This window comes from Nansenia antarctica (genome assembly GCF_963989245.1).
Source record: "Nansenia antarctica genome assembly, chromosome: 3".
NCBI lineage: Eukaryota > Metazoa > Chordata > Actinopteri > Argentiniformes > Microstomatidae > Nansenia > Nansenia antarctica.
The window spans coordinates 49,899,585-49,926,280 of record NC_137688.1 but is presented as its reverse complement, the minus strand read 5'-3'; the positions used below and the strand labels follow the sequence as shown (position 1 = coordinate 49,926,280).

General features: G+C 47.8%; 1 protein-coding gene across 1 annotated transcript in view; it reads right to left on the bottom strand.

Annotated features, from left to right (window-relative positions):
• The window catches only part of myo1g (myosin IG), a gene marked incomplete at both ends in the record, with an annotated part of 65,123 nt that overhangs the window by 17,156 nt on the left and 21,271 nt on the right, over positions 1–26,696 (bottom strand). Inside the window, 9 exons of the mRNA XM_080526408.1 lie at positions 3,542–3,655; positions 4,869–4,973; positions 6,827–6,971; positions 8,879–9,102; positions 10,147–10,354; positions 11,220–11,386; positions 13,525–13,657; positions 14,043–14,117; positions 18,003–18,073. Coding sequence (XP_080382534.1) covers positions 3,542–3,655; positions 4,869–4,973; positions 6,827–6,971; positions 8,879–9,102; positions 10,147–10,354; positions 11,220–11,386; positions 13,525–13,657; positions 14,043–14,117; positions 18,003–18,073 — 1,242 coding nt within the window. The remainder of the gene's footprint in view (positions 1–3,541; positions 3,656–4,868; positions 4,974–6,826; positions 6,972–8,878; positions 9,103–10,146; positions 10,355–11,219; positions 11,387–13,524; positions 13,658–14,042; positions 14,118–18,002; positions 18,074–26,696) is intronic.

Here is a 26,696-nt window from a genome sequence, read left to right as displayed (position 1 = left end):
GAACACAGCAAGCAGGAGATACTGGTGACCTTCTACCGCGGTGCAGTGGAGAGCATCCTCACCTACGGCATCTGCAACTGGTTCTCCAGCTGCACAACCGCGGAGAGAAATGCGCTACAGAGAGTCGTGAGAACAGCCCAGAAGATCACCGGCGCCCCCCTCCCCTCTCTGGAAGAGCTGTACAACACACGCTGTCTCAGGAAGGCCTCCAAGATCTCCAGGGACCCAACCCACCCTGGGTACGAACACTTTACCTGGCTGCCCTCGAAAAGGCGGTTCAGGACCATGGCCGCAAGGACAAACAGACTGAAGAACAGCTTCTACCCCAGGGCCGTCCAGGCCCTGAACACAGCAAAGACCTAGGTTCTGGGCCCTGGACAGTCTGGACGGATTGATGGCAGCTGCTGGACTGAAAAAATCAGGTGTAGTGCTGAGGCACAAATATGTACATTTCAAGCCTGCAAACTGCGACACTTTAAATAAATGTGCAATAACACTATGTGCAATATGACAACCCTAGTCGTCTATCTGTACAGTATAGTATAGTGGATAGTGTACATAGCCTTTATTTATGTAAACCAGCTCCTTCCCTTCTTGTGTTTTTCTTAAAGTGTTTTTTTAAAGTTTTTTTTCTTTCCTAACACCAGGGGAGCCACCCCTCCTAAATTTCGTTGTTTGGTACCTGTACTGTAGCAATGACAATAAAGACCATTCATTCATTCAACTGACCCTGTTACACAAGTAAAGACGCATACTATACATTGGCATAGTTCAAACACATTCATTCATACCACCATGCATGGTGCATGTTGATTGTGTGAAATATTGACTGAAGATTAAATATGAGTGACATTGGTAGATAACATTAGTAGCCTAGCTACTAGCCTATGTGGGGTGAGTGGACTTCTAGCACGTGTGTGTGTGTGTGTGTGTGTGTGTGTGTGTGTGTGTGTGTGTGTGTGTGTGTGTGTGTGTGTGTGTGTGTGGAGGATTAGGTTATGAGAGTAGTGGCCCAATTGGGGCTGCTGGGCCTAAAAGGGAAGGACGTAGAAAAAGAGTGAGAGAGAGAGAGAGATGGGGGGTGTGAAGAGACTAGTAGAGAGAGAGGGAGAGTTGCTTTGGTGCTAAGCCTCTTACAGCTGGCAGGATGAACATAACCAAACACAGGTTAATCCCTATCCCAACAGGCCTCTGCAGTGTCAGTGAGGGGTGGAGCGCTGCACCACCCAGGACCGTCATCTCGCTAGTCTCCATTCTGACCTTCACCAATTCATCAAGCCTTTCTGTTGAAACTCATTTCTGCACAAGCAGACAATTAAGTCCAATCTAATCACATATCTGCGCAAGCAGATAATACTTTATTTTATTCATCTGTTATTTAACCAGAGAAGTTACATTGAGATTCTCATAAAAAAAATAATCAATGGAGCCCTGGCCAAAAAGGCAGGACACACAATGGTTACACAGACACTGTTATTTTTATTTTATTAATATATTATAATATATATGTATTATAACATATATGTATGTATATATTTATGTTATTAATAATAATAATTATTATATTATATATGATATATTGTATATTATAATAATTATAATATCATTCTATTATAATTATTACTATTATCAATTTCTTGTTAAAAACGGTATAATCTAATCTAATCTAATACAGTAACAGTAACAGCACTGGACTGCGTCGTACACAACATAGCTGACATACTGAACTCTGTGCAGTGCATTATGGGAAACAGTGCTGACACTATCACTGCCTCTCACAACATACTAGACCTGACCTGACGACAGAGCTATTCTCTGCTTCTCGTAATCTAAGGCAGTGCAGGATAATGCAAGGATGAACTGAGGGGCGGCTGGCGGAGGTACAGTAGAAATCAGAGGAATGGAATGAGGAATGTACAGTGCTGCTTGAAAGTATGTGAACCCCTTGTGCGATCTTTTTAGTTTTTTACCATGAAATCTTTATTTAAATAGAACCAGTCTTTTTGTTGGTTTAGAGGGAATCATTCGTGTAGTAGGAAAACAAAATTATAAAGAAATGAGTGCAGGTGCACTTCCAGTGCAACCCCAACAATGAATATGGGTTGTTTACGTGGAATGACAATAGCCTATAGCCCTAGTGCGGGAAGATATCACTGAAGGCCTAGGTGTAAAATACACGGCCTGCCACTGGTTAGCACATATCACTTAGCCTTTGCTAAGACTATGCATTGCTCTGAGCTCACTGTTTTCCCCTATGGCTTGTATATGTTCCAACTATTCCTGGATTTCCAGCTGTGCTCCAACTCATTATGTAAAGGTCTGGTTAATTGGTCGTTACCCAAACCTACAGTACAGTGTATTGTGAGTCACACAAACCGCCCATGAACCCTGTGTGTACGGTGAGTACCGTGGCCCTCTCTGGCTGTCTCGCACCTGCCTGTATACATCTACCTGCCACAGAGACAGACCCGGTCACACACTGTGCAGTCCCACACAGAGCGCGCTCTCTCTCTCTTCTCTGTATGTCTGTCTCTCTCTCTCTTTCTCTCTCTCTCTTCTCTGTATGTCTGTCTCTCTCTCTCTTCTCTGTCTGTCTGTCTCTCTCTCTCTTCTCTGTATGTCTGTCTGTCTCTCTCTCTCTCTCTCTTCTCTGTCTGTCTGTCTCTCTCTCTCTCTCTCTCTCTCCCTCCCTCCCTCCCCCCCCTCTCCCTCTCCCCGAGAGATTCCTGATCCAATTTCTCAGATCAGTGTGTGAAATGAGGCGGGCTTGTCCCAGACTGCGGAACCACTCATTGCAGCCACTGCCGCAGTGTGACCAAAGACACACACACACACACACACACACACACACACACACACACACACACACACACACACATATACACACACATACACACACATACACACCTCCGTTCGTCACCACGACCAGGGAATGTAGGTCAGACCACCTCGCACTTTCTCTCATTGGCCCCCTCTCTCACTCTCTCCTTCCCTCTCTCCCTTCTATTCCTCCCTTTGTCTCTCTCTCTCTCTCTCTCTCTCTCTCTCTCTCTCTCTCTCAGCCTCTCTGACCTGGGTCACTTAGGTTCATATAGATAGAGGGCCAAGCCATTGATCATGTCTTAATGCAAGGGATGTAGCTGAGTGTGCGGTGCTAAATCAAGGTGTATGATTATACTGTATGTATGTGTGTTGTGTGTGTCTGTGTAGAGTGTATCGGGTTTTATCATATCCTAAACATTTTTTTCTTCAAGCGAAATGGAAACAATTTTCTGTTCTTCTTGCTTAATTTTTCTTGTTGTATTTTTCTCCAAACTTGCTCCAGAACTCCATCTGTGTGTGTGTGTGTGTGTGTGTGTGTGTGTGTGTGTAAGTAAGTAAGTAAGTAAGTGAGTAACATTTTATTTATATAGTGCCCTTCCCAGCACGGATGCACAGGGTGCTTTACATAAGAAATATGTGTGTGTGTGTGTGTGTGTGTGTGTGTGTGTGTGTGTGTGTGTGTGTGTGTGTGTGTGTGCTCTTCTGAGTCAGTACTCACAATGTCCAGAGGCAGCCTTTTCAACACCTTAAACTGCTTCTTTGGGTCCAGTTTGTAGATATGTTTGTCTGTGATGAGCAAGCCACGGTCTGTGTTTTTGTTGAACCTATTCACCTAAGAAAGAGTGAAAGAGAGAGAGAATAAAAAAGACTGTGAGTAGGAGGAAGAGGAGACAGACCAGAGATTGACAGTCATTCTTATCTAAGTTAAAATGTTCTGTTATCTAAGTTCTAAGTATTTCTGACACATTGAAATTCCTTTGGACTGTCTGTCACTCTCTGTTCGGCACAAGTTCAAGTTTCTTAGGCTTCGGTTCCTGACATTGCAGCACAAGACAATAAGGCAATAGGCATAATTCAACATAAAAAAGTGACAATAGTACAGGACACAAGTGACAAATAAGACAGGATACAATTAGCAGTATACAGACAATTAGCAGACAATAACGCAATAGGCATAATTCAAGATAATAAAAAAAGTGACAATACGTAGTACAGGACATCAGTGACAAATAAGACAGGATACAATTAGCAGTACAACTAGTAATAAAATAGATATTTAAAGTAGTAAAGTATAAATATACATGGGGTGCGCTTGGGGATGATAGTCAATTGTCTACAGTAGGCTTGTTCTGCTACTCTAGACTGCTACTCTTTTTATGTAAAAATCACGAAGATCAGACTAAACAATATAGAAACAAAAGATATGTATATTAACATGTACATATCTATTGAAGCTTGACAGTTTTGTGCCAGGTCTTTCATTATTTCAGTACCTGCTCCCTGAACAGTGTGCTGTACCTCTCCACATATCCAACAGTAATGGAGGCTAAAATAGCACCAAGAATGAGGTTGGATGTGCTACTGTCCTGATAAGGAAAGCATCTGCAGTGGTCAGATAGACAGCGTGTCTGGTGTTATGGCCCAGAGCTATTCCATACTGAGTTTATTTGTGGTGTCAGCCTTTATCTTGAAACCAGTGTGTGTGTGTGTGTGTGTGTGTGTGTGTGTTCCTATGGGTGTGTGTGTGTGTGTGTGTGTGTGTGTGTAACAAGAGAGAGAATGCAACCCAGAGAGAGAGAGAGAGACAGAGAGAGAGAGAGTGAGGGAGAGAGAGGGGGAGAGAGAAAGAGAGAGAGAGAGAGGGATATAGAGGGATAGAGAGAGAGAGAGAGAGAGAGAGAGAGAGAGAGAGAGAGAGAGAGAGAGAGAGAGAGAGAGAGAGAGAGAGAGAGAGAGAGAGAGAAAGCAACTCAAAGTAAATGAAAGACTGAACCTTCAGAGAAAAACTGCTTGTGTCAGTACAGCACAGTACAGTGTGTACATACCTTCCTGCACAAGCCTGAGAAGAGGACCTGGCTGTACTGGTCTTTGTTCCTCAGCTCTTTGGAAATCCTTATGAAGTTGGAGCTTGTCTGAGAGGAGTCCCTCACCTGTTAAATCAAAGGATCAAAGTCACATATTACATGAGCCTGTCGACTGCCACTGCCTACAGAACATAGATACCATCTCCTCATTAGTCACAACACTCTCCATAACCTCTCCCAGTCTCTTTCAAGCTTTTATCAATACAACACACACAAAAAAAACCTAGATCAAAGTCCATAGCCAAAGGGGCATGTCACTAGACACTGGCTTTGAGGGTTGTTTAGAGAGGGATCATGGCTTATGATAGTAACTGAAGTCCTACAACTACCCGTCTATGGGATGTTAAAAGTGGAAAAAAGTGTTTTGACATGACTTAATTGCGATACAAAATGGAGGGCCTCGGAGTATATCCGGGCCAGGGAAGGATGTTTTAGTTCTGAACGGAACAACACTACCATAGATTACTTAGCTTTCCCACGGAAAAACTCCTGGGCCTGAGGGGCAGATGTTTCAGAGCTTTGTAGACAGACATGCAACGCAACCGACTGGAATGGTGATCCTGCGTTCCACATGACAGGAAGTAATTTTTTCTGAGTGGGGCAGTCCCACTCATATCTTTCCTTTTATTGACAGATACAGTAGCGATATAGACAGGAAGGATGGGTGAGAGAGAGAGAAGGGATGACATGCAGGATATGTACGTGACCAGAATCGAACCGGAACCCTACGGTTACATGGTCGACGCTTAACCCGCTACGCCTCCTAAGCACCCCAGGACGTTATGATCTATACGGAATGCCATTTCTATGTGGAACTCTCTGGATGTTCACAGACCCTTGGATTGAGGAAGTTCAACAAAACACAGGCGGATTGGTGGGTTAATGAGATGATGAAGCAGGCTAATTGAAAGCAGGAGATAGGGGGGGTGGGGGGTGGGGTTGGGGGTAGGTTGTTGTAGACAGGTAGGTCTTTGTTAAGTTAATGGTCCGCTAATGGCCATGGGGGGATGGGAGCGCGTGGTGGAGTGGGGTGGGGTGAGGTGGGTTCAACGAGGCCCTGTGGCAGTAGTCAGAGGACTAATACGTCATTCATAACTGAGTCAACTGACGTCCCAGGGTGAGTAAGAGATGAGCAGTCAGAGTCACAGTATCCTGAAGCGCCTTTCATGGCCCCCACCCACAATGCAACATTGGATTAACCCCTAAATGAGCCATGGGTGACAGCCATCAGAGCGCAGCCTGATTCGAATGCGCCAACGGGCCAGTCGTCGCAATCAGTCGCATGGTCTGGCAGCAGGCTGCTCCCTCGGTCTACGTTTGGGAACAAGGTCATCTTGTGTCCAGGCACTCCCAAGCAATGTTTCACTGGGTAATGGCGAGCATGTTCTGCTGCATGTGTTGATGTGGTGTCCTGCCCCCTAGATTCCCTACGCAGTACTGCACTTTGTTAACCCTAGAAGGACGGCATGGGATGGTCTCTAAGGGCTCTGTGACACAGATACTGTAAATGTACCGTCCGAATTCAAGGGAATTCATAAATACAACTTCAGTTACTTGTATTGTTATTGCATATAAACCATTTCTATCCACACCACACTAACCAGGCCAATGATCAGAATAGCATAGAACAAGGTCTGAAGAGAAAAAAATGATTGATGGAGTAGTTTGGTGCACATACTGATAACTGTGACTTATGTCATAATGTCGTAATCTATTGCTATTTAATATTGTACCTGTATTTATATTGTGCATTTTAGTTTAGTTAGAATGTATTTTATTTCAGGATTTGGGAAGTTTGAGTGTATATGTATAAATTGTGCATAACATTGTTGAGGCCCTGTGTGAATCAAGCATATCCCTGAACTGCACAAGAGTATGTGACCATCAAGAACATTTTGAACTTTGAACTTTGAACTCACGTTGGCCAGGTAGTCCCTCTCCCAGGCGCGGCTACAGCCCCAGTCCTTCCTCTCGCCACTCAGCGCCCCCAGGGCCGCCACCTTGGCCCGCACCTCTGCCATGTCAGACGGGGGGATGTTCTTCACGATCTGCCTCGCCCTCCACCTAAAGAACGACAACAAACAAACACAGCCGATGAAGAAGCAGATGAAAACATCTAGGGATAATAATAATAATAATACATTTTATTTATGGGCGCCGTTCAAGGCTCTCAAGGACACCTTACAAGACATAGTTAAAACCACATATCAAAACATTATAAAATCAACAAAGCAAAGTGAGATAAAAACAGCAAAGTCAGATATAACAACAAACTAAATACAGCAGATCAAACCAAATAAGCCATTGTGTAAAAGGTGTGTTTTAAGACTGGATTTGAAAGTGTCAATATTACATATGTTAGGTGGCAGAGAGTTCCAGAGGTGGGGAGCAGAACGGCTAAAGGGATGGTTTCCCGGACACAGATTAAAGCCAGGGAAACCTCCATTAAAGATGCCCTTTTCTGGTCTACGATTAGGCTTAACCTATGTCCAGGAAAGAAGACCCTAAAGTCTACTATTTAAAAAATGGGTTAGTACTGTACCTCAAACTAAACCTCAGTCAAAGATAAAGGTAAAGATAAGGATGTACTTTAATATCTACAAAGAGAAGAGCGTGCCGGGACGCTTCCTACATTCTTTCCCAAACACCCCCACATCCTAAAGACATGCTCCCTAACACCCCCACATCCTAAAGACATGCTCCCTAACCCTCCCACATCCTAAAGACATGCTCCCTAACACCCCCACATCCTAAAGACATGCTCCCTAACACCCCCACATCCTAAAGACATGCTCCCTAACACCCCCACATCCTAAAGACATGCTCCCTAACACCCCCATATCCTAAAGACATGCTCCCTAACACCCCCACATCCTAAAGACATGCTCCCTAACCCTCCCACATCCTAAAGACATGCTCCCTAACACCCCCACATCCTAAAGACATGCTCCCTAACACCCCCACATCCTAAAGACATGCTCCCTAACACCCCCACATCCTAAAGACATGCTCCCTAACACCCCCACATCCTAAAGACATGCTCCCTAACACCCCCACATCCTAAAGACATGCTCCCTAACCCTCCCACATCCTAAAGACATGCTCCCTAACACCCCCACATCCTAAAGACATGCTCCCTAACACCCCCACATCCTAAAGACATGCTCCCTAACACTCCCACATCCTAAAGACATGCTCCCTAACACCCCCACATCCTAAAGACATGCTCCCTAACACTCCCACATCCTAAAGACATGCTCCCTAACCCTCCCACATCCTAAAGACATGCTCCCTAACCCTCCCACATCCTAAAGACATGCTCCCTAACACCCCCACATCCTAAAGACATGCTCCCTAACACCCCCACATCCTAAAGACATGCTCCCTAACCCTCCCACATCCTAAAGACATGCTCCCTAACACCCCCACATCCTAAAGACATGCTCCCTAAAGCCCCCACATCCTAAAGACATGCTCCCTAACACCCCCACATCCTAAAGACATGCTCCCTAACACCCCCACATCCTAAAGACATGCTCCCTAACACCCCCACATCCTAAAGACATGCTCCCTAACCCTCCCACATCCTAAAGACATGCTCCCTAACACCCCCACATCCTAAAGACATGCTCCCTAACCCTCCCACATCCTAAAGACATGCTCCCTAACACCCCCACATCCTAAAGACATGCTCCCTAACCCTCCCACATCCTAAAGACATGCTCCCTAACCCTCCCACATCCTAAAGACATGCTCCCTAACACTCCCACATCCTAAAGACATGCTCCCTAACACCCCCACATCCTAAAGACATGCTCCCTAACACCCCCACATCCTAAAGACATGCTCCCTAACACCCCCACATCCTAAAGACATGCTCCCTAATGGCAGTTGCCTAGATGTACACCCCCGTACACACATAGAGTATTTGTCTGGCTGTTGTGGTAACTATGGTAACTATGGGGACTGACCGGCGGTGCAGCTGCTGTGTGATGTTGTGGAACTGTGTCAGAGCCGCCGGCGGGGTCGGCCACTCCACGCTCTTCCCGTAGTCGGCCATGTTGCGGACGTTGGCGAACCTGCGCTCCACCTCCCAGAAGTGGGCCTTGACCTTGTAGCGCTTGTAGCAGCCCATGATGGTGTAGATGGCCCGCATCTGCTGGCACCGCATACGAGCTAGCGCCCCACGCCACACCTAGGGGGAGAGGGAGAGAGGGAAATTAAAGAACGAGAGAGAGAGAGAGAGAGAGAGAGAGAGAGAGAGAGAGAGAGAAGAGAGGAGAGAAGAGAGAAGAGAGAAAACAAAGAGGTAGAGGGAAGAGAGAGAGATAAAAAGAGAATGAAAGGTTAAAATGAACACACAAACAGAGGAGAAGAAGAACACGAGAGGAATAGAGAAATAACAAAGACAGAAGTGAAGTGTCAGGTAGGCCCCAGTCAACACCAGCTCATACCCCAACTGAGTTAGACTCCTGCTAAGGAGTTTACAGACAAAAGTTCTGCTCCAGTTCAAACCCAGCAGCAGCAGCTGTGGGAGGCACTACAAGTGGGTCACAGAGATGAAAAGCAGGGCATTTTACAAAGCGAAAGTTAAATAATTGAGTTTCATCTAACGAGGCTCTGATCGCATTCATTATCCCAATTAATGTGATGGAAGCTATCTCTACTTGACTCAACAGATGAATCACACCTGTCTATGACCGGGAGACCTGATGATCATCATGCTGAAGACTAATGATACGTGTTTCTCTGTGTCTTAAAGCAGAGGTCTAAATACCATGTGGAGGATGTGTGTGAGTGATTCATACTCATCCCCAGCACTGACATGCACGCTATCGATCGGATTTAATCAGGCCTAGCTGCCAAAGCTGTGGGTCTCTTTATGATAATCATAAATACATCTTCATTCCAGGAAGGATTTGGCCATTTATATTTAGTGGTGGCAGTAAATTCTGATCGATCACGTGCAGTCAGTGGTGGTAATGAGGATGAACACAGTAAAATAATTTAATTTCAGCATTTTATTTCTTTACCGTGGTGAATTAATTGCACCACTGAATATAGTTTATAGTTAAGAATAAAAGTATTTTGGTTACAACAAATGTATTTGTTGTAAGTTGCTTTGGATAAAGGCATTTGTTAAATGCCCAAAATGTAAAATGTAAATGTAAAAGCCATTGAACATTGTAACCAGGCTCTGTCTAGACTGTCACCATAACCTTACCTAACCTTATCCTACCTTCTGTAGGAACAACACAAGGATGGGGATGAGAGCGGCCCTCTCTTGTTCCAGGGTGAAGAGGGACCGGGGTGTTCGCACAAACAGCTTGGTGAGTCCGTACGCCACGTCGTCCTGGAAACCGTGCTGTGTGACGATGGCCTCCACGGCCTCCCTGTCGGTTTCCAGGAGGTGATTGGGCCAGGTGTACTCACAGGTCATCTTGTACCTACACACAGGGAGGGAGACGGAGGGAGAGGTGAGACGTCAGGGATAGACAGGGTTATGGTTAGATGGTATATGGCTACCGTTGTAATCCCGAAGTCAACACAGGTTTAGCGACGAGAGTTTGACTTTGCTGGCCTGGCAGGCTGACAGCCATCACTGCGTGTCTCAAGTGTAGCCCAAGTAGCTTGCAAACCGCTGAAAAACGCTAACGTAAATGCTCTTATCATTTGTTTTTAGCTCAAATCTCTTCACTGTCACTTGTAAATGTAGTTACCGTTAGCTGTCAGTATGATTATTGTAGGCTAGTAACATGTCCCCTACTCAATGCTACTCTTCTAACATAATGTCCCCTACTCAATGCTACTCTTCTAACATATGTCCCTTACTCAATGCTACTCAATGCTACTCTTCTAACATATGTCCCCTACTCAATGCTACTCTTCTATGTCCCCGACTCAGTGCTACTCTTCTAACATATGTCCCCTACTCAATGCTACTCTAACATATGTCCCCTACTCAATGCTACAAAGGTTTGTGAAAAATTCAAAGTAAACACAAGCAAGATTATGACAGTAGCCAGATACCGTTTAGCCACAACCGATAAATAGAGGCTACACAGAGGAGGATGGCTTTTTATCATCATATGGAATTGTCTATCAGTCAAACTGTGCATGGTCATGTCATTAAATTCCATTAAATTCCATTAAATGCAACTGGACACTCAAATATGACTTCTCAAAAACTTCATAGCAGTCAAATCTAGTCTTATCCATCTCGGTGGACCAATCAAAACCTTAGAATGAAGCCGTTATGAGAACAGCTGGTTCTGAGAACATCAGGTCGTGTGAGGTGAGCTCGGTTCTGACCTCTGCAGGAAGCGGGCGTAGGGCTGGCGGTAGGCGAACCCCGCCCTCCGCACCCTGACATTCTCCAGCAGACCCAGGTACGCCACCTGGTGCTCACAGCGGGCGTCTTCAAACAGCAAGGACGACTTCACCTCGTTGGGCTTGATACATCGCACATAGTACGGCTCCTAGAACACACAACATAGAGGCTCTTAAAAAAAATCTTATTTACAATAACTACCTGCCACAGATACCAAGTTTATGGCTCAGGCAATACACAGAACATTCAAACGTGATGAAACTGGCCGAATATGGCCTCCTCACAAGAACAGCAGAGTGGTTCCATACTTTCAAAGTTCGGGAGTAACCTCATATGAAGGCTACTAGTTCTGAAGTACATAGTTACACAATATTTGCTTGGCAGAGTTTATTTTAGTGGAACATCACATCCCAAAAGAGAAGGCAGAATCTGCTGTGGAACTGCAAACACTGCACTGTCCTTGAACATCTTCCAAAGCAGCTCTCCGTATTGTAATATGAATGCTTCATATAAATAAATACTTAAAACGGCATATATTCCAGCTAAAATGAGAACACAGTGTCTGCTCTGTGTTTACAGACGGGAGCTTGTTGGGACACATCTTCCTGTCAGGGGAACAGGCGTGCTCTCTGTTCTCCTCTCTGCGTTCTGTCTCTCACTCACCTCCTCCTCCTCCCTGAAAGATGAACAGACTGGAACAGAGCGCTCTGAACACCATCTCCCGGCCACCGCCATCCATCAACACACACACACTCACACACACAACACTTTGGCACACATGCAAGCACACACGCACGCGCATGCAAACACGTACGCATGCGTGCACACACACACACACACACACACACACACACACACACACACACAAACACACACACACACACACAAACACAAACACAAACACTCTAGCATGCACCACACACACACAGTCTAGCACGCACTGATGCACACTTGACTTGCAAGCACACATTTACTCTGGAACACACACACACAATCACACTCACACACTCACACATATACTCACACTCACACACACACACACACACACACCCTAGCTCAACCATTTTAGCTCTATTCATCAGAGACTTCAGAAAGGAAGTGTGCAGGAAGGAGGGGGGGGGGGGGGTCCAGATTCAGCACAGGTGTCCCCATAGGACCTAGGAGGACAGCCAGTCCTTCAATGTGACCTAAAAAAACAGGAACTGTCCCCAATGTGTCAGCGTCCCCATCCTCCCGCCCCCCCCTGCTCTCTCTCACTCCCCCCCACCTCTCTCACTCCATAATGTACACCAGCCAGCCACGGAGAGAGAGACTGCGGCATGGGTCATCCCAAAATAACATCAGGAGAGATGTCATGTCTCAGTCTGGGAGCTCAGGCCAGGACAGGTGAGATGCTCGGTTGGGCATACCTGTTTTCAGTTTTCAGTGGGCATGTCATCGCTGGGGGGGAGGGGGGGGGGGGGGGTGGGGGGTTAGACTGACCTAGACTGACCAGAACGGTTGGCTCTGTCGGGAAAAACTACAGGATGCGGAGGGAGAGGCTGACGTAGGTAGAAATCCGAGGACGGGCTCATCATAATGCATGGAATGGAATCAGGAATGGTGTTGGATATCGTGATATCATTCCTCAGTCCATTCCATGCATCACAATGAGTCCGTCCTCTGATATTTGCCTCCCCTGGTACACAGAACATGCTCCCAGTCAGTCACGTGACACTACTTTCACTTAGTTATAATAATCCCTGGGTGGGACAGCATCTGACCCATCCGAAAAACCGAAAACGATCCATCATTATCCAACAAATAAAAATGTTGTTTCCATTTTTAGACCGGGAGTCATGTGACTGTTAGAGGGGGCCGGTGTGTCTGTCTGGTCTACAATGTCCAGAGGATAACAGAGAGGTACGTTTCAAGGAAGAACTAGGTCAACGCTCACCACGGAGACTGACGCGGAAAGAAAATAAAGTAAAAACAAAGAAACGCCTCAAGTGGCCCTGATTTGACAGCCGTTGCCAAGCAACAGGGACCTGTCTTATCTACCAAAACAAGACGAGACATCTGAGGGGAAAAAAACTAAAGAAACAAGAAAACAAACAATGGAAACTTTTAGGAACTTTTATCAAAAGCTGGATAGTGAATTCCTAGGGCTGTGTATGTATACCTACCAGAGAACACCAGAGTCAGCTTCAAGGGAGGTTTGATATTCAGATCATCTGTGGATCTATTGGTCTATAAGGGGTTTTCCATGGGTCTGTAACCAGAATGCAATGCAGGACCCCCACTGACCTTACAAGCCAGTTTATCCACCAGGGCCACGATGGAGTTCTTGAAGAGAGTCGCTGCAGTCAGGGGTCGTTTGGTAACCTCTGTGATACTCAGCTGCCCGTCCGGCCACATCTCCTTCAGAACAGGATTGGCACTGCAGAACGAGAGAGTTGGAGAGAGAGAGCGGGTGGGGGGGGGTGAGAGAGAGAGAGTGAGGGGGGGGTGAGAGAGAGACAGAGAGAGGTGGGGAGTGAGAGACAGGGGGGTGAGAGACAGGGGGGCGAGAGACAGGGGGGTGAGAGACAGGGGGGTGAGAGAGAGAGAGAGAAAGGGGTGGTGAGAGAAAGAGAGAGAAAGAGGGAGGAGAGAGAGAGAAAGGGACAGAGCAAGGGAGAGAGAAAGTAGGACAGCGAGCAGTGAAAGAACGCAATTACGTAGGGTAGAAGATGAGAGATGTAAACAGGATGAGTGAACTCATATATCAACACCGCAGTTCCAGATCTGTCAATCACTTGTGTGTAAACCGTGGGAGTAGGCACCTGTTATACATGAGCCGCTTAAAATCTTGGAAAAGCGGGTCCTTGTTCTTGTCCAAAAAGCCCTCGACAGAATATCTGAGAGAGAGAGAGAGAGAGAGAGAGAGAGAGAGAGAGAGAGAGAGAGAGAGAGAGAGAGAGAGAGAGAGAGAGAGAGAGAAGCTCTATAAAAACCACAGCAGACCCAAATGTACAGTACAGGAGGCCCCGGCCACTGGAGTAGAGGCACTCAATTGAAGTGGCATGTCAACAACAGAAATAAATAAAAGGCACTCAAAATAAAATGTGAGTCATGCCTACAGTATTATGTGAGTCATGCAACCTGTATATATAGGTCACTATAGGTACACCATGTGTACAAAGTACTGCTCCTCCTGGCTCCATACCTGACAGGAGACGTTATGGTACCCTGCCTACACAGACAGAGCACTTCTCACATGACTCAGTCCTTAGGCAGAAGCTTAGAAAAAACGGTACTTAGAAGATTCCCAAATTAGGCAAGTGAAACGGAAAACAAGTATATATTTGAGGAAAACATAAGAAAGCTGTTTCGTGGAAATCTGTTAGGGATAAATGAGGGTGAGTAAGGTAAATGAAGTTTAACCTCAGGTAGTACGATAGCTGTCTTGGGGAGCATGCTTCACTGGAATGTAGGAGCTGAACCCTCAAGCACGCACGCACGCACGCACGCACACACACACACACACACACACACACACACACACACACACACACACACACACACACACACCACTCTGTCTCCCCTGTCACATCTGCAGTTAAGGAAGACGAAGAGCCATCCTCATATGACAGATGTGCCCCTGTGAGTGACTGATGGTTGCCAACACTACACAACACACACACACACACACACACACACACACAAGGCAGGGGAGAGAGGAGGGAGGGGACAGGGGAGAGAGGAGGGAGGAGGGAGGAGGCAGGGGAGAGAGGAGGGAGGACAGGGGACAGCAGCACAGCAGTTCTCCTGAGGACGGAGGACGATTCAGGGTGTGTCATCTGAGTTTGAGGACGGAGGGTAGGGTGTTGGGAGATACACAGATAGTACAGAGCCTTTAAAAGGTCTAGGTTAGTCTGTATTTCATACAAGTGATATGGTGGTCAGGATTAATGGGACGGTTCACTATTTTTGACACTTAGATTCGTGTTGACGATCGACCCAGGTGTTTTTTTTAAGTGCTTACCATTGTTATTTTGTTATGTTCAGCAGATCGCTCAACTTGGTGATAGAATGGGGTTTTCGGACGCCCAGAGACACCACATTCAGGAACAGAAATAAGATATTTTTAGTAGCCAGTCAGCACCCAAGAGTCCAAGAATAACCCTTCAAATCCCCTTCACTGGCTTTTTTTGCGACTGAGTCAAACAACCTTTCAACACATTTTATTGGGAATTGCTCCTAGCTATATCTGGGGTTACTTTCCCAAATAGATTTGTAAATGACCAGAAGCTCCACTAGGTGCATCTGTTCTTCAAGTATTTTTGTCTCTCAAGGAAAGCCGGAAGGCCTGAGCCTTTAAACATTATTTGCAAGAATAATTTGTTAATATGCCCACTTAAACCCCTTTAATACAGTATACCGTGTAGATTGTCCTACAAAGACACTTAGATTTAGTAATCTAAAAATGAATTAGACCCCTATACTTTCTTTTATTTATTTTTTATTTATTTTTATTATTACTACCAGATCTTTTCAGTTTGTAAAGCGTCTTTGAGTGTCTAGAGAAGCGCTATATAAGTCTAATGTATTATTATTATTTCAATTATTATTATTATTATTATTATTATTATTATTATTATTATTATAGTTGATACACAAGTAGCTTTAGGATTTCTAAAAGGAAGTTGTAGTGTTTAATGGAGCAAGAAGCTACTTGCCCCGTTTACTCCCATTGTACCTCCAAGTTGAGCGATTGCGGCTGCTGGACATAACTAACTAAACTAACTAAACTAACTAAACTAACTAAACTAACTAACTAACTAAGTAACTAAATAACAACGGCAAGCCCTTAGAACCATCCATCGTCAACATGGGTGATATATCTAAAAACAACTGTAAGTTCAAAATAGTGAACCATCCCTTTAACCCTACCACCATATCCCTTGTACAGTATACATTTAAGTGTAAATATGGGCCAAAAATGAAACCTTAGGAGGTGTAGTGTTAGATAAGGAAGAGTTTCGTATACTTTATGACGCATACGGTAGAAGTGTAGATCATAGTGTCATCTCTGATATAAACAGTCAGGGAGAGGAGGAAGAGGAGGAACTGTTGAGGGCCATGGGGACTAGATGAGACAACAACCAAGGAGGAGTGAGGGAAGGAGAGAGAGAGTGAGAAAGAGAGACAGAGAGAGAAAGAGAAAGGGTGGATGAGGGGGAGCAAAGTACATCAAAGCCAAGCTGTGCTGGATGGGAGCCGTCATGAGGGGGGGGAGGGTGTTGTTACATGGGGGTGGCTGGGATGAGGGTATATTTAGATATTTCGGGGAGCAGGTATGGGATGGGATGGGGGACTGTCACCACGGTTACAGGAGGTGACAGCAGCTCCACACACACACTCCCCAGGGACCTGGATGAAGAGGTTGTGACAGGGACAGTGTGTGTTTGGGTATGTGTGTGTTTGTGTGTGTGTGTGTGTGTGTGTGTGTGTGTGTGTGTGTGTGTGTGTGTCTGTGTCTGTCTGTGTCACGTGTGTGTGTGCACATGTGTGTGTGCGTGGGTGTGTGTGACAGAGACAGGTGACAGGGACAGCCTTCCATCATGGCTGCTCTGTCAAGTTGGCACAACCACCAAGCCATCAAGCCATCATACTGTACGATTGGTCTCTCAAACACCATGGGCTCAGACTGGCCTCAAAAGGCTTGATGGTGTGAGAGTGGTCGGTTTGTTTCTACTTTTCACTATGTCATACTTTATACTACCATATTCCAAATGGATAATTGTATCTGAGGTTGGTCGCGGTCATTCAAGTGTGCGATATCTCGTTTCTGTTTTTGGTGTGAGAGCCGACTTGGGGGTCAGTGATGGATAAATGTAAGCAAAAACATGACCGAATTTCTCAGTGTTTCATTCATGTTGTACGTCATGTTAACCTGGACTTCTTATCTCATACACATTCACTTGGCAAGACCCACTCTGCTTCTTCTTGATTACAGCAGAGGACTTACACACTCAATTCTTCAGAGGGAATTTGTCTCGTCAGCTCCCTCCCTCCTCTATCCTCCCTTCCTCATCCCTCCTCCCTCCTTCCCTCCTCTATCCTCCTCCCTCCTCCCTCCCTCCCTCTTCCCTCCCTTCCTCAGCGTAACAATATCGTGCCATTTCTGATATTCAGGGCAGAACACTTGTTTAATGAACATGAGAATACTAGGCCAATAGAGGAAGTATCTCCATGGATACACCACAGTCTCTTACATCACAGTATGACCTTTGACCTGTTGGAACCACAGCCTCTAGGCGTGGTTGTGGTTGATGTGCAGGACACCGTTTTGTTTCTTGCTTTCTGTTTGTTTTATAATCACTCTAATAGTTTGTTGCGTTAATTGTAATTTTCATGTGTTTACTGTGTATGTATTATGTCATTAATTTGTGTTACTATAGTGATATTCTCACCTCACCTTGTCTATTATTCTGTAACTGTTTGTCTTTTTGTGTTTAATAATAATAATAATAATAATAATAATAATGCATTTTATTTATAGGCGCCTTTCAGAGCACTCAAGGACACCTCACAGAGCATAATTTAAAAACAAGCAACAGATATAAACAGGTTCAAACAGTGATTCAAACAAACAAAAACAAACAAACAAGACAAAACAGAAGACTTAAAAACAACCATCAGTTAAAAATATGCCAGTTTAAAAAGATGGATTTTCATAAACCAAACTAAAACTAAACTGAGTGAGTATGTATTATGTAAACAACGAGTCAGTCACTCACGTGACGTCTCCGGCATAATGGCGGATACGGAAGTCTCTCTGGAACTCCATGGTCTTGTCTGTGGGACTCAGCTGCAGAGGGACGACACACACGTTAATGTACAGAAGACTGAGAGGAGGCATCTCCCCATGTAGATGTTCTCTGACAGATTACAGCACATGATACCCACTGCCGCGACATTCTGAATCTCAACAGACTCTTGCTCTAGTAGGAGGATGATGTAGCATTGTGTGAATCTATTACAGAGCTAAAACAGTGAGAAAAACCTGCCCTCTATCTACCATCCTATGGAACTGCAATGACAATAGTGAACGAGTGGGAAACCCATCCTCAAACTGGAGGCAGAAATCAGAGGGCTCATTGCAATGCTTGGAACACATGTGTTTGATACCATTCCTCAATCCCATTCCCAACCCTAACTTAAAAGAATTGGAGTTGTGGGGTTTAGTATGTATTTTAAAAGGAGATACTTTGCTGAGATTGCCTTGAGACTTGAGACTGAGAATTAGGAATGCAGGAGAGAAAGAGGAGAGGTGTGGAGGTAAAGAGGAGAGGTGTGGAGGTAAAGAGGAGAGGTGTGGAGGTAAAGAGGAGAGGTGTAGAGGTAAAGAGGAGAGGGGTGGAGGTAAAGAGGAGAGGTGTAGAGGTAAAGAGGAGAGGGGTAGAGGTAAAGAGGAGAGGGGTGGAGGTAAAGAGGAGAGGTGTAGAGGTAAAGAGGAGAGGTGTAGAGGTAAAGAGGAGAGAGGTGGAGGTAAAGAGGAGAGGGGTGGAGGTAAAGAGGAGAGGGGTGGAGGTAAAGAGGAGAGGTGTAGAGGTAAAGAGGAGAGGGGTAGAGGTAAAGAGGAGAGGGGTGGAGGTAAAGAGGAGAGGGGTGGAGGTAAAGAGGAGAGGTGTAGAGGTAAAGAGGAGAGGTGTAGAGGTAAAGAGGAGAGGTGTGGAGGTAAAGAGGAGAGGGGTGGAGGTAAAGAGGAGAGGGGTGGAGGTAAAGAGGAGAGGGGTGGAGGTAAAGAGGAGAGGGGTGGAGGTAAAGAGGAGAGGGGTGGAGGTAAAGAGGAGAGGGGTGGAGGTAAAGAGGAGAGGGGTGGAGGTAAAGAGGAGAGGGGTGGAGGTAAAGAGGAGAGGTGTAGAGGTAAAGGGGAGAGGTGTGGCGGTAAAGAGGAGAGGGGTGGAGGTAAAGAGGAGAGGGGTAGAGGTAAAGAGGAGAGGTGTGGCGGTAAAGAGGAGAGGGGTGGAGGTAAAGAGGAGAGGGGTGGAGGTAAAGAGGAGAGGGGTGGAGGTAAAGAGGAGAGGTGTAGAGGTAAAGAGGAGAGGTGTGGAGGTAAAGAGGAGAGGGGTGGAGGTAAAGAGGAGAGGGGTGGAGGTAAAGAGGAGAGGTGTAGAGGTAAAGAGGAGAGGGGTGGAGGTAAAGAGGAGATGGGTGGAGGTAAAGAGGAGAGGGGTAGAGGTAAAGAGGAGAGGTGTGGAGGTAAAGAGGAGAGGGGTGGAGGTAAAGAGGAGAGGGGTGGAGGTAAAGAGGAGAGGTGTAGAGGTAAAGAGGAGAGGGGTGGAGGTAAAGAGGAGAGGGGTGGAGGTAAAGAGGAGAGGGGTGGAGGTAAAGAGGAGAGGTGTAGAGGTAAAGAGGAGAGGGGTGGAGGTAAAGAGGAGAGGTGTAGAGGTAAAGAGGAGAGGGGTGGAGGTAAAGAGGAGAGGGGTGGAGGTAAAGAGGAGAGGTGTGGAGGTAAAGAGGAGAGGTGTGGAGGTAAAGAGGAGAGGTGTGGAGGTAAAGAGGAGAGGGGTAGAGGTAAAGAGGAGAGGGGTAGAGGTAAAGAGGAGAGGGGTGGAGGTAAAGAGGAGAGGGGTGGAGGTAAAGAGGAGAGGGGTGGAGGTAAAGAGGAGAGGTGTAGAGGTAAAGAGGAGATGGGTGGAGGTAAAGAGGAGAGGTGTAGAGGTAAAGAGGAGAGGGGTGGAGGTAAAGAGGAGAGGTGTAGAGGTAAAGAGGAGAGGTGTAGAGGTAAAGAGGAGAGGGGTAGAGGTAAAGAGGAGAGGGGTGGAGGTAAAGAGGAGAGGTGTAGAGGTAAAGAGGAGAGAGGTGGAGGTAAAGAGGAGAGGTGTAGAGGTAAAGAGGAGAGGGGTGGAGGTAAAGAGGAGAGGGGTGGAGGTAAAGAGGAGAGGGGTGGAGGTAAAGAGGAGAGGTGTAGAGGTAAAGAGGAGAGGGGTGGAGGTAAAGAGGAGAGGTGTAGAGGTAAAGAGGAGAGGGGTGGAGGTAAAGAGGAGAGGGGTGGAGGTAAAGAGGAGAGGTGTAGAGGTAAAGAGGAGAGGGGTAGAGGTAAAGAGGAGAGGGGTGGAGGTAAAGAGGAGAGGGGTGGAGGTAAAGAGGAGAGGTGTAGAGGTAAAGAGGAGAGGTGTAGAGGTAAAGAGGAGAGGGGTGGAGGTAAAGAGGAGAGGGGTGGAGGTAAAGAGGAGAGGGGTGGAGGTAAAGAGGAGAGGTGTAGAGGTAAAGAGGAGAGGGGTGGAGGTAAAGAGGAGAGGGGTGGAGGTAAAGAGGAGAGGGGTGGAGGTAAAGAGGAGAGGGGTGGAGGTAAAGAGGAGAGGTGTAGAGGTAAAGAGGAGAGGTGTAGAGGTAAAGAGGAGAGGTGTAGAGGTAAAGAGGAGAGGGGTGGAGGTAAAGAGGAGAGGTGTAGAGGTAAAGAGGAGAGGGGTGGAGGTAAAGAGGAGAGGGGTGGAGGTAAAGAGGAGAGGGGTGGAGGGAAAGAGGAGAGGGGTGGAGGTAAAGAGGAGAGGGGTAGAGGTAAAGAGGAGAGGTGTGGAGGTAAAGAGGAGAGGGGTGGAGGTAAAGAGGAGAGGGGTGGAGGTAAAGAGGAGAGGTGTAGAGGTAAAGAGGAGAGGGGTGGAGGTAAAGAGGAGAGGGGTGGAGGTAAAGAGGAGAGGGGTGGAGGTAAAGAGGAGAGGTGTAGAGGTAAAGAGGAGAGGGGTGGAGGTAAAGAGGAGAGGTGTAGAGGTAAAGAGGAGAGGGGTGGAGGTAAAGAGGAGAGGGGTGGAGGTAAAGAGGAGAGGTGTAGAGGTAAAGAGGAGAGGGGGTGGAGGTAAAGAGGAGAGGTGAATAGAGTGGGGAGGTAAAGAGGAGAGGGGTGGAGGTAAAGAGGAGAGGTGTAGAGGTAAAGAGGAGAGGGGTAGAGGTAAAGAGGAGAGGTGTAGAGGTAAAGAGGAGAGGGGTGGAGGTAAAGAGGAGAGGGGTGGAGGTAAAGAGGAGAGGGGTGGAGGTAAAGAGGAGAGGTGTGGAGGTAAAGAGGAGAGGGGTGGAGGTAAAGAGGAGAGGGGTGGAGGTAAAGAGGAGAGGTGTAGAGGTAAAGAGGAGAGGGGTGGAGGTAAAGAGGAGAGGTGTAGAGGTAAAGAGGAGAGGGGTGGAGGTAAAGAGGAGAGGTCTGTAGAGGTAAAGAGGAGAGGATGTAGAGGTAAAGAGGAGAGGGGTGGAGGTAAAGAGGAGAGGTGTGGAGGTAAAGAGGAGAGGTTGTAGAGGTAAAGAGGAGAGGTGTAGAGGTAAAGAGGAGAGGGGTGGAGGTAAAGAGGAGAGGTGTAGAGGTAAAGAGGAGAGGGGTGGAGGTAAAGAGGAGAGGGGTGGAGGTAAAGAGGAGAGGGGTGGAGGTAAAGAGGAGAGGGGTGGAGGTAAAGAGGAGAGGGGTAGAGGTAAAGAGGAGAGGTGTAGAGGTAAAGAGGAGAGGTGTAGAGGTAAAGAGGAGAGGGGTGGAGGTAAAGAGGAGAGGTGTAGAGGTAAAGAGGAGAGGGGTGGAGGTAAAGAGGAGAGGGGTGGAGGTAAAGAGGAGAGGGGTGGAGGTAAAGAGGAGAGGGGTGGAGGTAAAGAGGAGAGGTGTAGAGGTAAAGAGGAGAGGTGTGGAGGTAAAGAGGAGAGGGGTGGAGGTAAAGAGGAGAGGGGTGGAGGTAAAGAGGAGAGGTGTGTAGAGGTAAAGAGGAGAGGGCTAGAGGTAAAGAGGAGAGGGTGGAGGTAAAGAGGAGAGGTGTAGAGGTAAAGAGGAGAGGGGTAGAGGTAAAGAGGAGAGGTGTAGAGGTAAAGAGGAGAGGTGTAGAGGTAAAGAGGAGAGGGGTAGGAGGTAAAGAGGAGAGGGGTGGAGGTAAAGAGGGAGGTGTAGAGGTAAAGAGGAGAGGGGTGGAGGTAAAGAGGAGAGGGGTGGAGGTAAAGAGGAGAGGGGTGGAGGTAAAGAGGAGAGGGGTAAGAGGTAAAGAGGAGAGGTGTAGAGGTAAAGAGGAGAGGGGTGGAGGTAAAGAGGAGAGGGGTGGAGGTAAAGAGGAGAGGTGTGGAGGTAAAGAGGAGAGGGGTGGAGGTAAAGAGGAGAGGTGTAGAGGGTAAAGAGGAGAGGGGTGAGGAGGTAAAGAGGAGAGGATGTAGAGGTAAAGAGGAGAGGGGTGGAGGTAAAGAGGAGAGGGGTAGGAGGTAAAGAGGAGAGGTGTGGAGGTAAAGAGGAGAGGGGTGGAGGTAAAGAGGAGAGGTTGTAGAGGTAAAGAGGAGAGGGGTGGAGGTAAAGAGGAGAGGTGTAGAGGTAAAGAGGAGAGGGGTGGAGGTAAAGAGGAGAGGGGTGGAGGTAAAGAGGAGAGGTGTAGAGGTAAAGAGGAGAGGGGTGGAGGTAAAGAGGAGAGGTGTAGAGGTAAAGAGGAGAGGTGTAGAGGTAAAGAGGAGAGGGGTGGAGGTAAAGAGGAGAGGGGTGGAGGTAAAGAGGAGAGGGGTGGAGGTAAAGAGGAGAGGGGTGGAGGTAAAGAGGAGAGGTGTAGAGGTAAAGAGGAGAGGTGTAGAGGTAAAGAGGAGAGGGGTGGAGGTAAAGAGGAGAGGGGTGGAGGTAAAGAGGAGAGGGGTGGAGATAAAGAGGAGAGGGGTGGAGGTAAAGAGGAGAGGGGTGGAGGATAAAGAGGAGAGGTGTAGAGGTAAAGAGGAGAGGGGTGGAGGTAAAGAGGAGAGGGGTGGAGGTAAAGAGGAGAGGGGTGGAGGTAAAGAGGAAGAAGGGGTAGAGGTAAAGAGGAGAGGTGTAGAGGTAAAGAGGAGAGGGTGGAGGTAAAGAGGAGAGGGGTGGAGGTAAAGAGGAGAGGGGTGGAGGTAAAGAGGAGAGGGGTGGAGGTAAAGAGGAGAGGGGTGGAGGTTAAAGAGGAGAGGTGTAGAGGTAAAGAGGAGAGGGGTGGAGGTAAAGAGGAGAGGGGTGGAGGTAAAGAGGAGAGGGGTAGAGGTAAAGAGAGAGGTGTAGAGGTAAAGAGGAGAGGGGTGGAGGTAAAGAGGAGAGGGGTGGAGGTAAAGAGGAGAGGGGTAGAGGTAAAGAGGAGAGGTGTAGAGGTAAAGAGGAGAGGTGTAGAGGTAAAGAGGAGAGGGGTGGAGGTAAAGAGGAGAGGTGTAAGAGGTAAAGAGGAGAGGATGTAGAGGTAAAGAGGAGAGGGGTGGAGGTATAAAGAGGAGAGGTGTAGAGGTAAAGAGGAGAGGGTTGGAGGTAAAGAGGAGAGGGTGGAGGTAAAGAGGAGAGGGGTGGAGGTTAAAGAGGAGAGGTGTGGAGGTAAAAAGGAGAGGGTAGAGGTAAAGAGGAGAGGTGTAGAGGTAAAGAGGAGAGGTGTAGAGGTAAAGAGGAGAGGGGTGGAGGTAAAGAGGAGAGGGGTGGAGGTAAAGAGGAGACGGGGTGGAGGTAAAGAGGAGAGGGGTGGAGGTAAAGAGGAGAGGTGTGGAGGTAAAGAGGAGAGGGGTGGAGGTAAAGAGGAGAGGGGTGGAGGTAAAGAGGAGAAGGGGTGGAGGTAAAGAGGAGAGGGGTAGAGGTAAAGAGGAGAGGTGTAGAGGTAAAGAGGAGAGGGGTAGAGGTAAAGAGAGAGGGGAGGTAAAAAGGAGAGGGTAGAGGTAAAGAGGAGAGGGTAAGGAGGTAAAGAGGAGAGGGGTGGAGGTAAAGAGGAGAGGAGTGGAGGTAAAGAGAGAGGTGTGGCGGTAAAGAGGAGAGGGGTGGAGGTAAAGAGGAGAGGGGTGGAGGTAAAGAGGAGAGGGGTGGAGGTAAAGAGGAGAGGGGTGGAGGTAAAGAGGAGAGGGGTGGAGGTAAAGAGGAGAGGGGTAGGAGGTAAAGAGGAGAGGGGTGGAGGTAAAGAGGAGAGGTGTAGAGTAAAGAGGAGAGGGGTAGAGGTAAAGAGGAGAGGTGTAGAGGTAAAAGAGGAGAGGGGTGGAGGTAAAGAGGAGAGGGGTGGAGGTAAAGAGGAGAGGGTGTAGAGGTAAAGAGGAGAGGAGGTGGAGGTAAAGAGAGAGGGGTGGAGGTAAAGAGGAGAGGGGTGGAGGTAAAGAGGAGAGGCTGTAGAGGTAAAGAGGAGAGGGGTGGAGGTAAAGAGGAGAGGGGTGGAGGTAAAGAGGAGAGGGTGTGGAGGTAAAGAGGAGAGGGGTGGAGGTAAAGAGGAGAGGGGTGGAGGTAAAAGAGGAGAGGGGTGGAGGTAAAGAGGAGAGGTGTAGAAGGTAAAGAGGAGAGGTGTAGAGGTAAAGAGGAGAGGGCTAGAGGTAAAGAGGAGAGGGGTGGAGGTAAAGAGGAGAGGGGTGGAGGTAAAGAGGAGAGGGGTGGAGGTAAAGAGGAGAGGAGGTAGAGGTAAAGAGGAGAGGGGTGGAGGTAAAGAGGGGAGGTGTAGAGGTAAAGAGGAGAGGGGTGGAGGTAAAGAGGAGAGGCTGTAGAGGTAAAGAGGAGAGGTGTAGAGGTAAAGAGGAGAGGAGGTGGAGGTAAAGAGGAGAGGGCTAGAGGTAAAGAGGAGAGGTGTAGAGGTAAAGAGGAGAGGTGTAGAGGTAAAGAGGAGAGGGGTGGAGGTAAAGAGGAGAGGTGCGTGGAGGTAAAGAGGAGAGGGGTGGAGGTAAAGAGGAGAGGGGTAGAGGTAAAGAGGAGAGGTTGTAGAGGTAAAGAGGAGAGGGGTGGAGGTAAAGAGGAGAGGTATGTAGAGGTAAAGAGGAGAGGGGTGGAGGTAAAGAGGAGAGGTTGTAGAGGTAAAGAGGAGAGGCTGTAGAGGTAAAGAGGAGAGGGGTAGAGGTAAAGAGGAGAGGTGTAGAGGTAAAGAGGAGAGGTGTAGAGGTAAAGAGGAGAGGAGGTGGAGGTAAAGAGGAGAGGGGTGGAGGTAAAGAGGAGAGGGGTGGAGGTAAAGAGGAGAGGGGTGGAGGTAAAGAGGAGAGGAGGTAGAGGTAAAGAGGAGAGGGGTAGAGGTAAAGAGGAGAGGGTGGAGGTAAGAGGAGAGGTGTAGAGGTAAAGAGGAGAGGGAGTGGAGGTAAAGAGGAGAGGGCTAGAGGTAAAGAGGAGAGGTGTAGAGGTAAAGAGGAGAGGTGTAGAGGTAAAGAGGGAGGTTGTAGAGGTAAAGAGGAGAGGTGTAGAGGTAAAGAGGAGAGGGGTAGAGGTAAAGAGGAGAGGGGTGGAGGTAAAGAGGAGAGGGGTAGAGGTAAAGAGGAGAGGTGTAGAGGTAAAGAGGAGAGGTGGTGGAGGTAAAGAGGAGAGGTCTGTAGAGGTAAAGAGGAGAGGTGTAGAGGTAAAGAGGGGAGGTGTAGAGGTAAAGAGGAGAGGTGTAGAGGTAAAGAGGAGAGGGGTGGAGGTAAAGAGGAGAGGGGTGGAGGTAAAGAGGGAGAGGTGTAGAGGTAAAGAGGAGAGGTGTAGAGGTAAAGAGGAGAGGTGTAGAGGTAAAGAGGGGAGGTGTAGAGGTAAAGAGGAGAGGTTGTAGAGGTAAAGAGGAGAGGTGTAGAGGTAAAGAGGAGAGGGGTAGAGGTAAAGAGGAGAGGGGTGGAGGTAAAGAGGAGAGGGGTGGAGGTAAAGAGGAGAGGCGGTAGAGGTAAAGAGGAGAGGGGTGGAGGTAAAGAGGAGAGGGGTGGAGGTAAAGAGGAGAGGGGTAGAGGTAAAGAGGAGAGGTGTAGAGGTAAAGAGGAGAGGAGTAGGAGGTAAAGAGGAGAGGCTGGTGGAGGTAAAGAGGAGAGGGGTGGAGGTAAAGAGGAGAGGGGTGGAGGTAAAGAGGAGAGGTGTAGAGGTAAAGAGAGAGGCTGTAGAGGTAAAGAGGAGAGGTGGTGGAGGTAAAGAGGAGAGGGGTGGAGGTAAAGAGGAGAGGGGTAGAGGTAAAGAGGAGAGGGGTGGAGGTAAAGAGGAGAGGAGGTGGAGGTAAAGAGGAGAGGGGTAGAGGTAAAGAGGAGAGGTGTAGAGGTAAAGAGGAGAGGTAGAGGTGGAGGTAAAGAGGAGAGGGGTGGAGGTAAAGAGGAGAGGTGGTAGGAGGTAAAGAGGAGAGGTCTGAGAGGTAAAGAGGAGAGGGGTGGAGGGTAAAAGAGGAGAGGTGGGTGAGGTAAAGAGAGGGGTAGAGGGTAAGAGGAGAGGGTGGAGGAGTAAAGAGAGAGGGGTGGAGGTATAAGAGGAGAGGGGTTGGAAGGGTGAGAGGTGACGGAGAGGGGTGGTGGGTATGTGGAGGGGTGGGGGAAAAGAGGAGGGGTGGAGGTAAGGAGGGGAGGGTAGTGGAGACGGGGTGAGGTGGGTATGTGGAGCGGAGGGGTTGGGGTATGTGGAGAGGGGTGGAGGTTATGAGTGGGGGGAGGGTTGAGGTGTGGGGGGTGGGTTTGTGGAGTGGGGGGAGAGGGTTTGAGGAGTGGGGGGGTGGGTTGTGGAGAGGGGGGGAGGGTTTGAGGTGTGGGGGGGAGGGTTTGTGGTGTGGGGGGGTTGGGTTTGTGGTGTGGGCGGGTGGGATTGTGGTGTG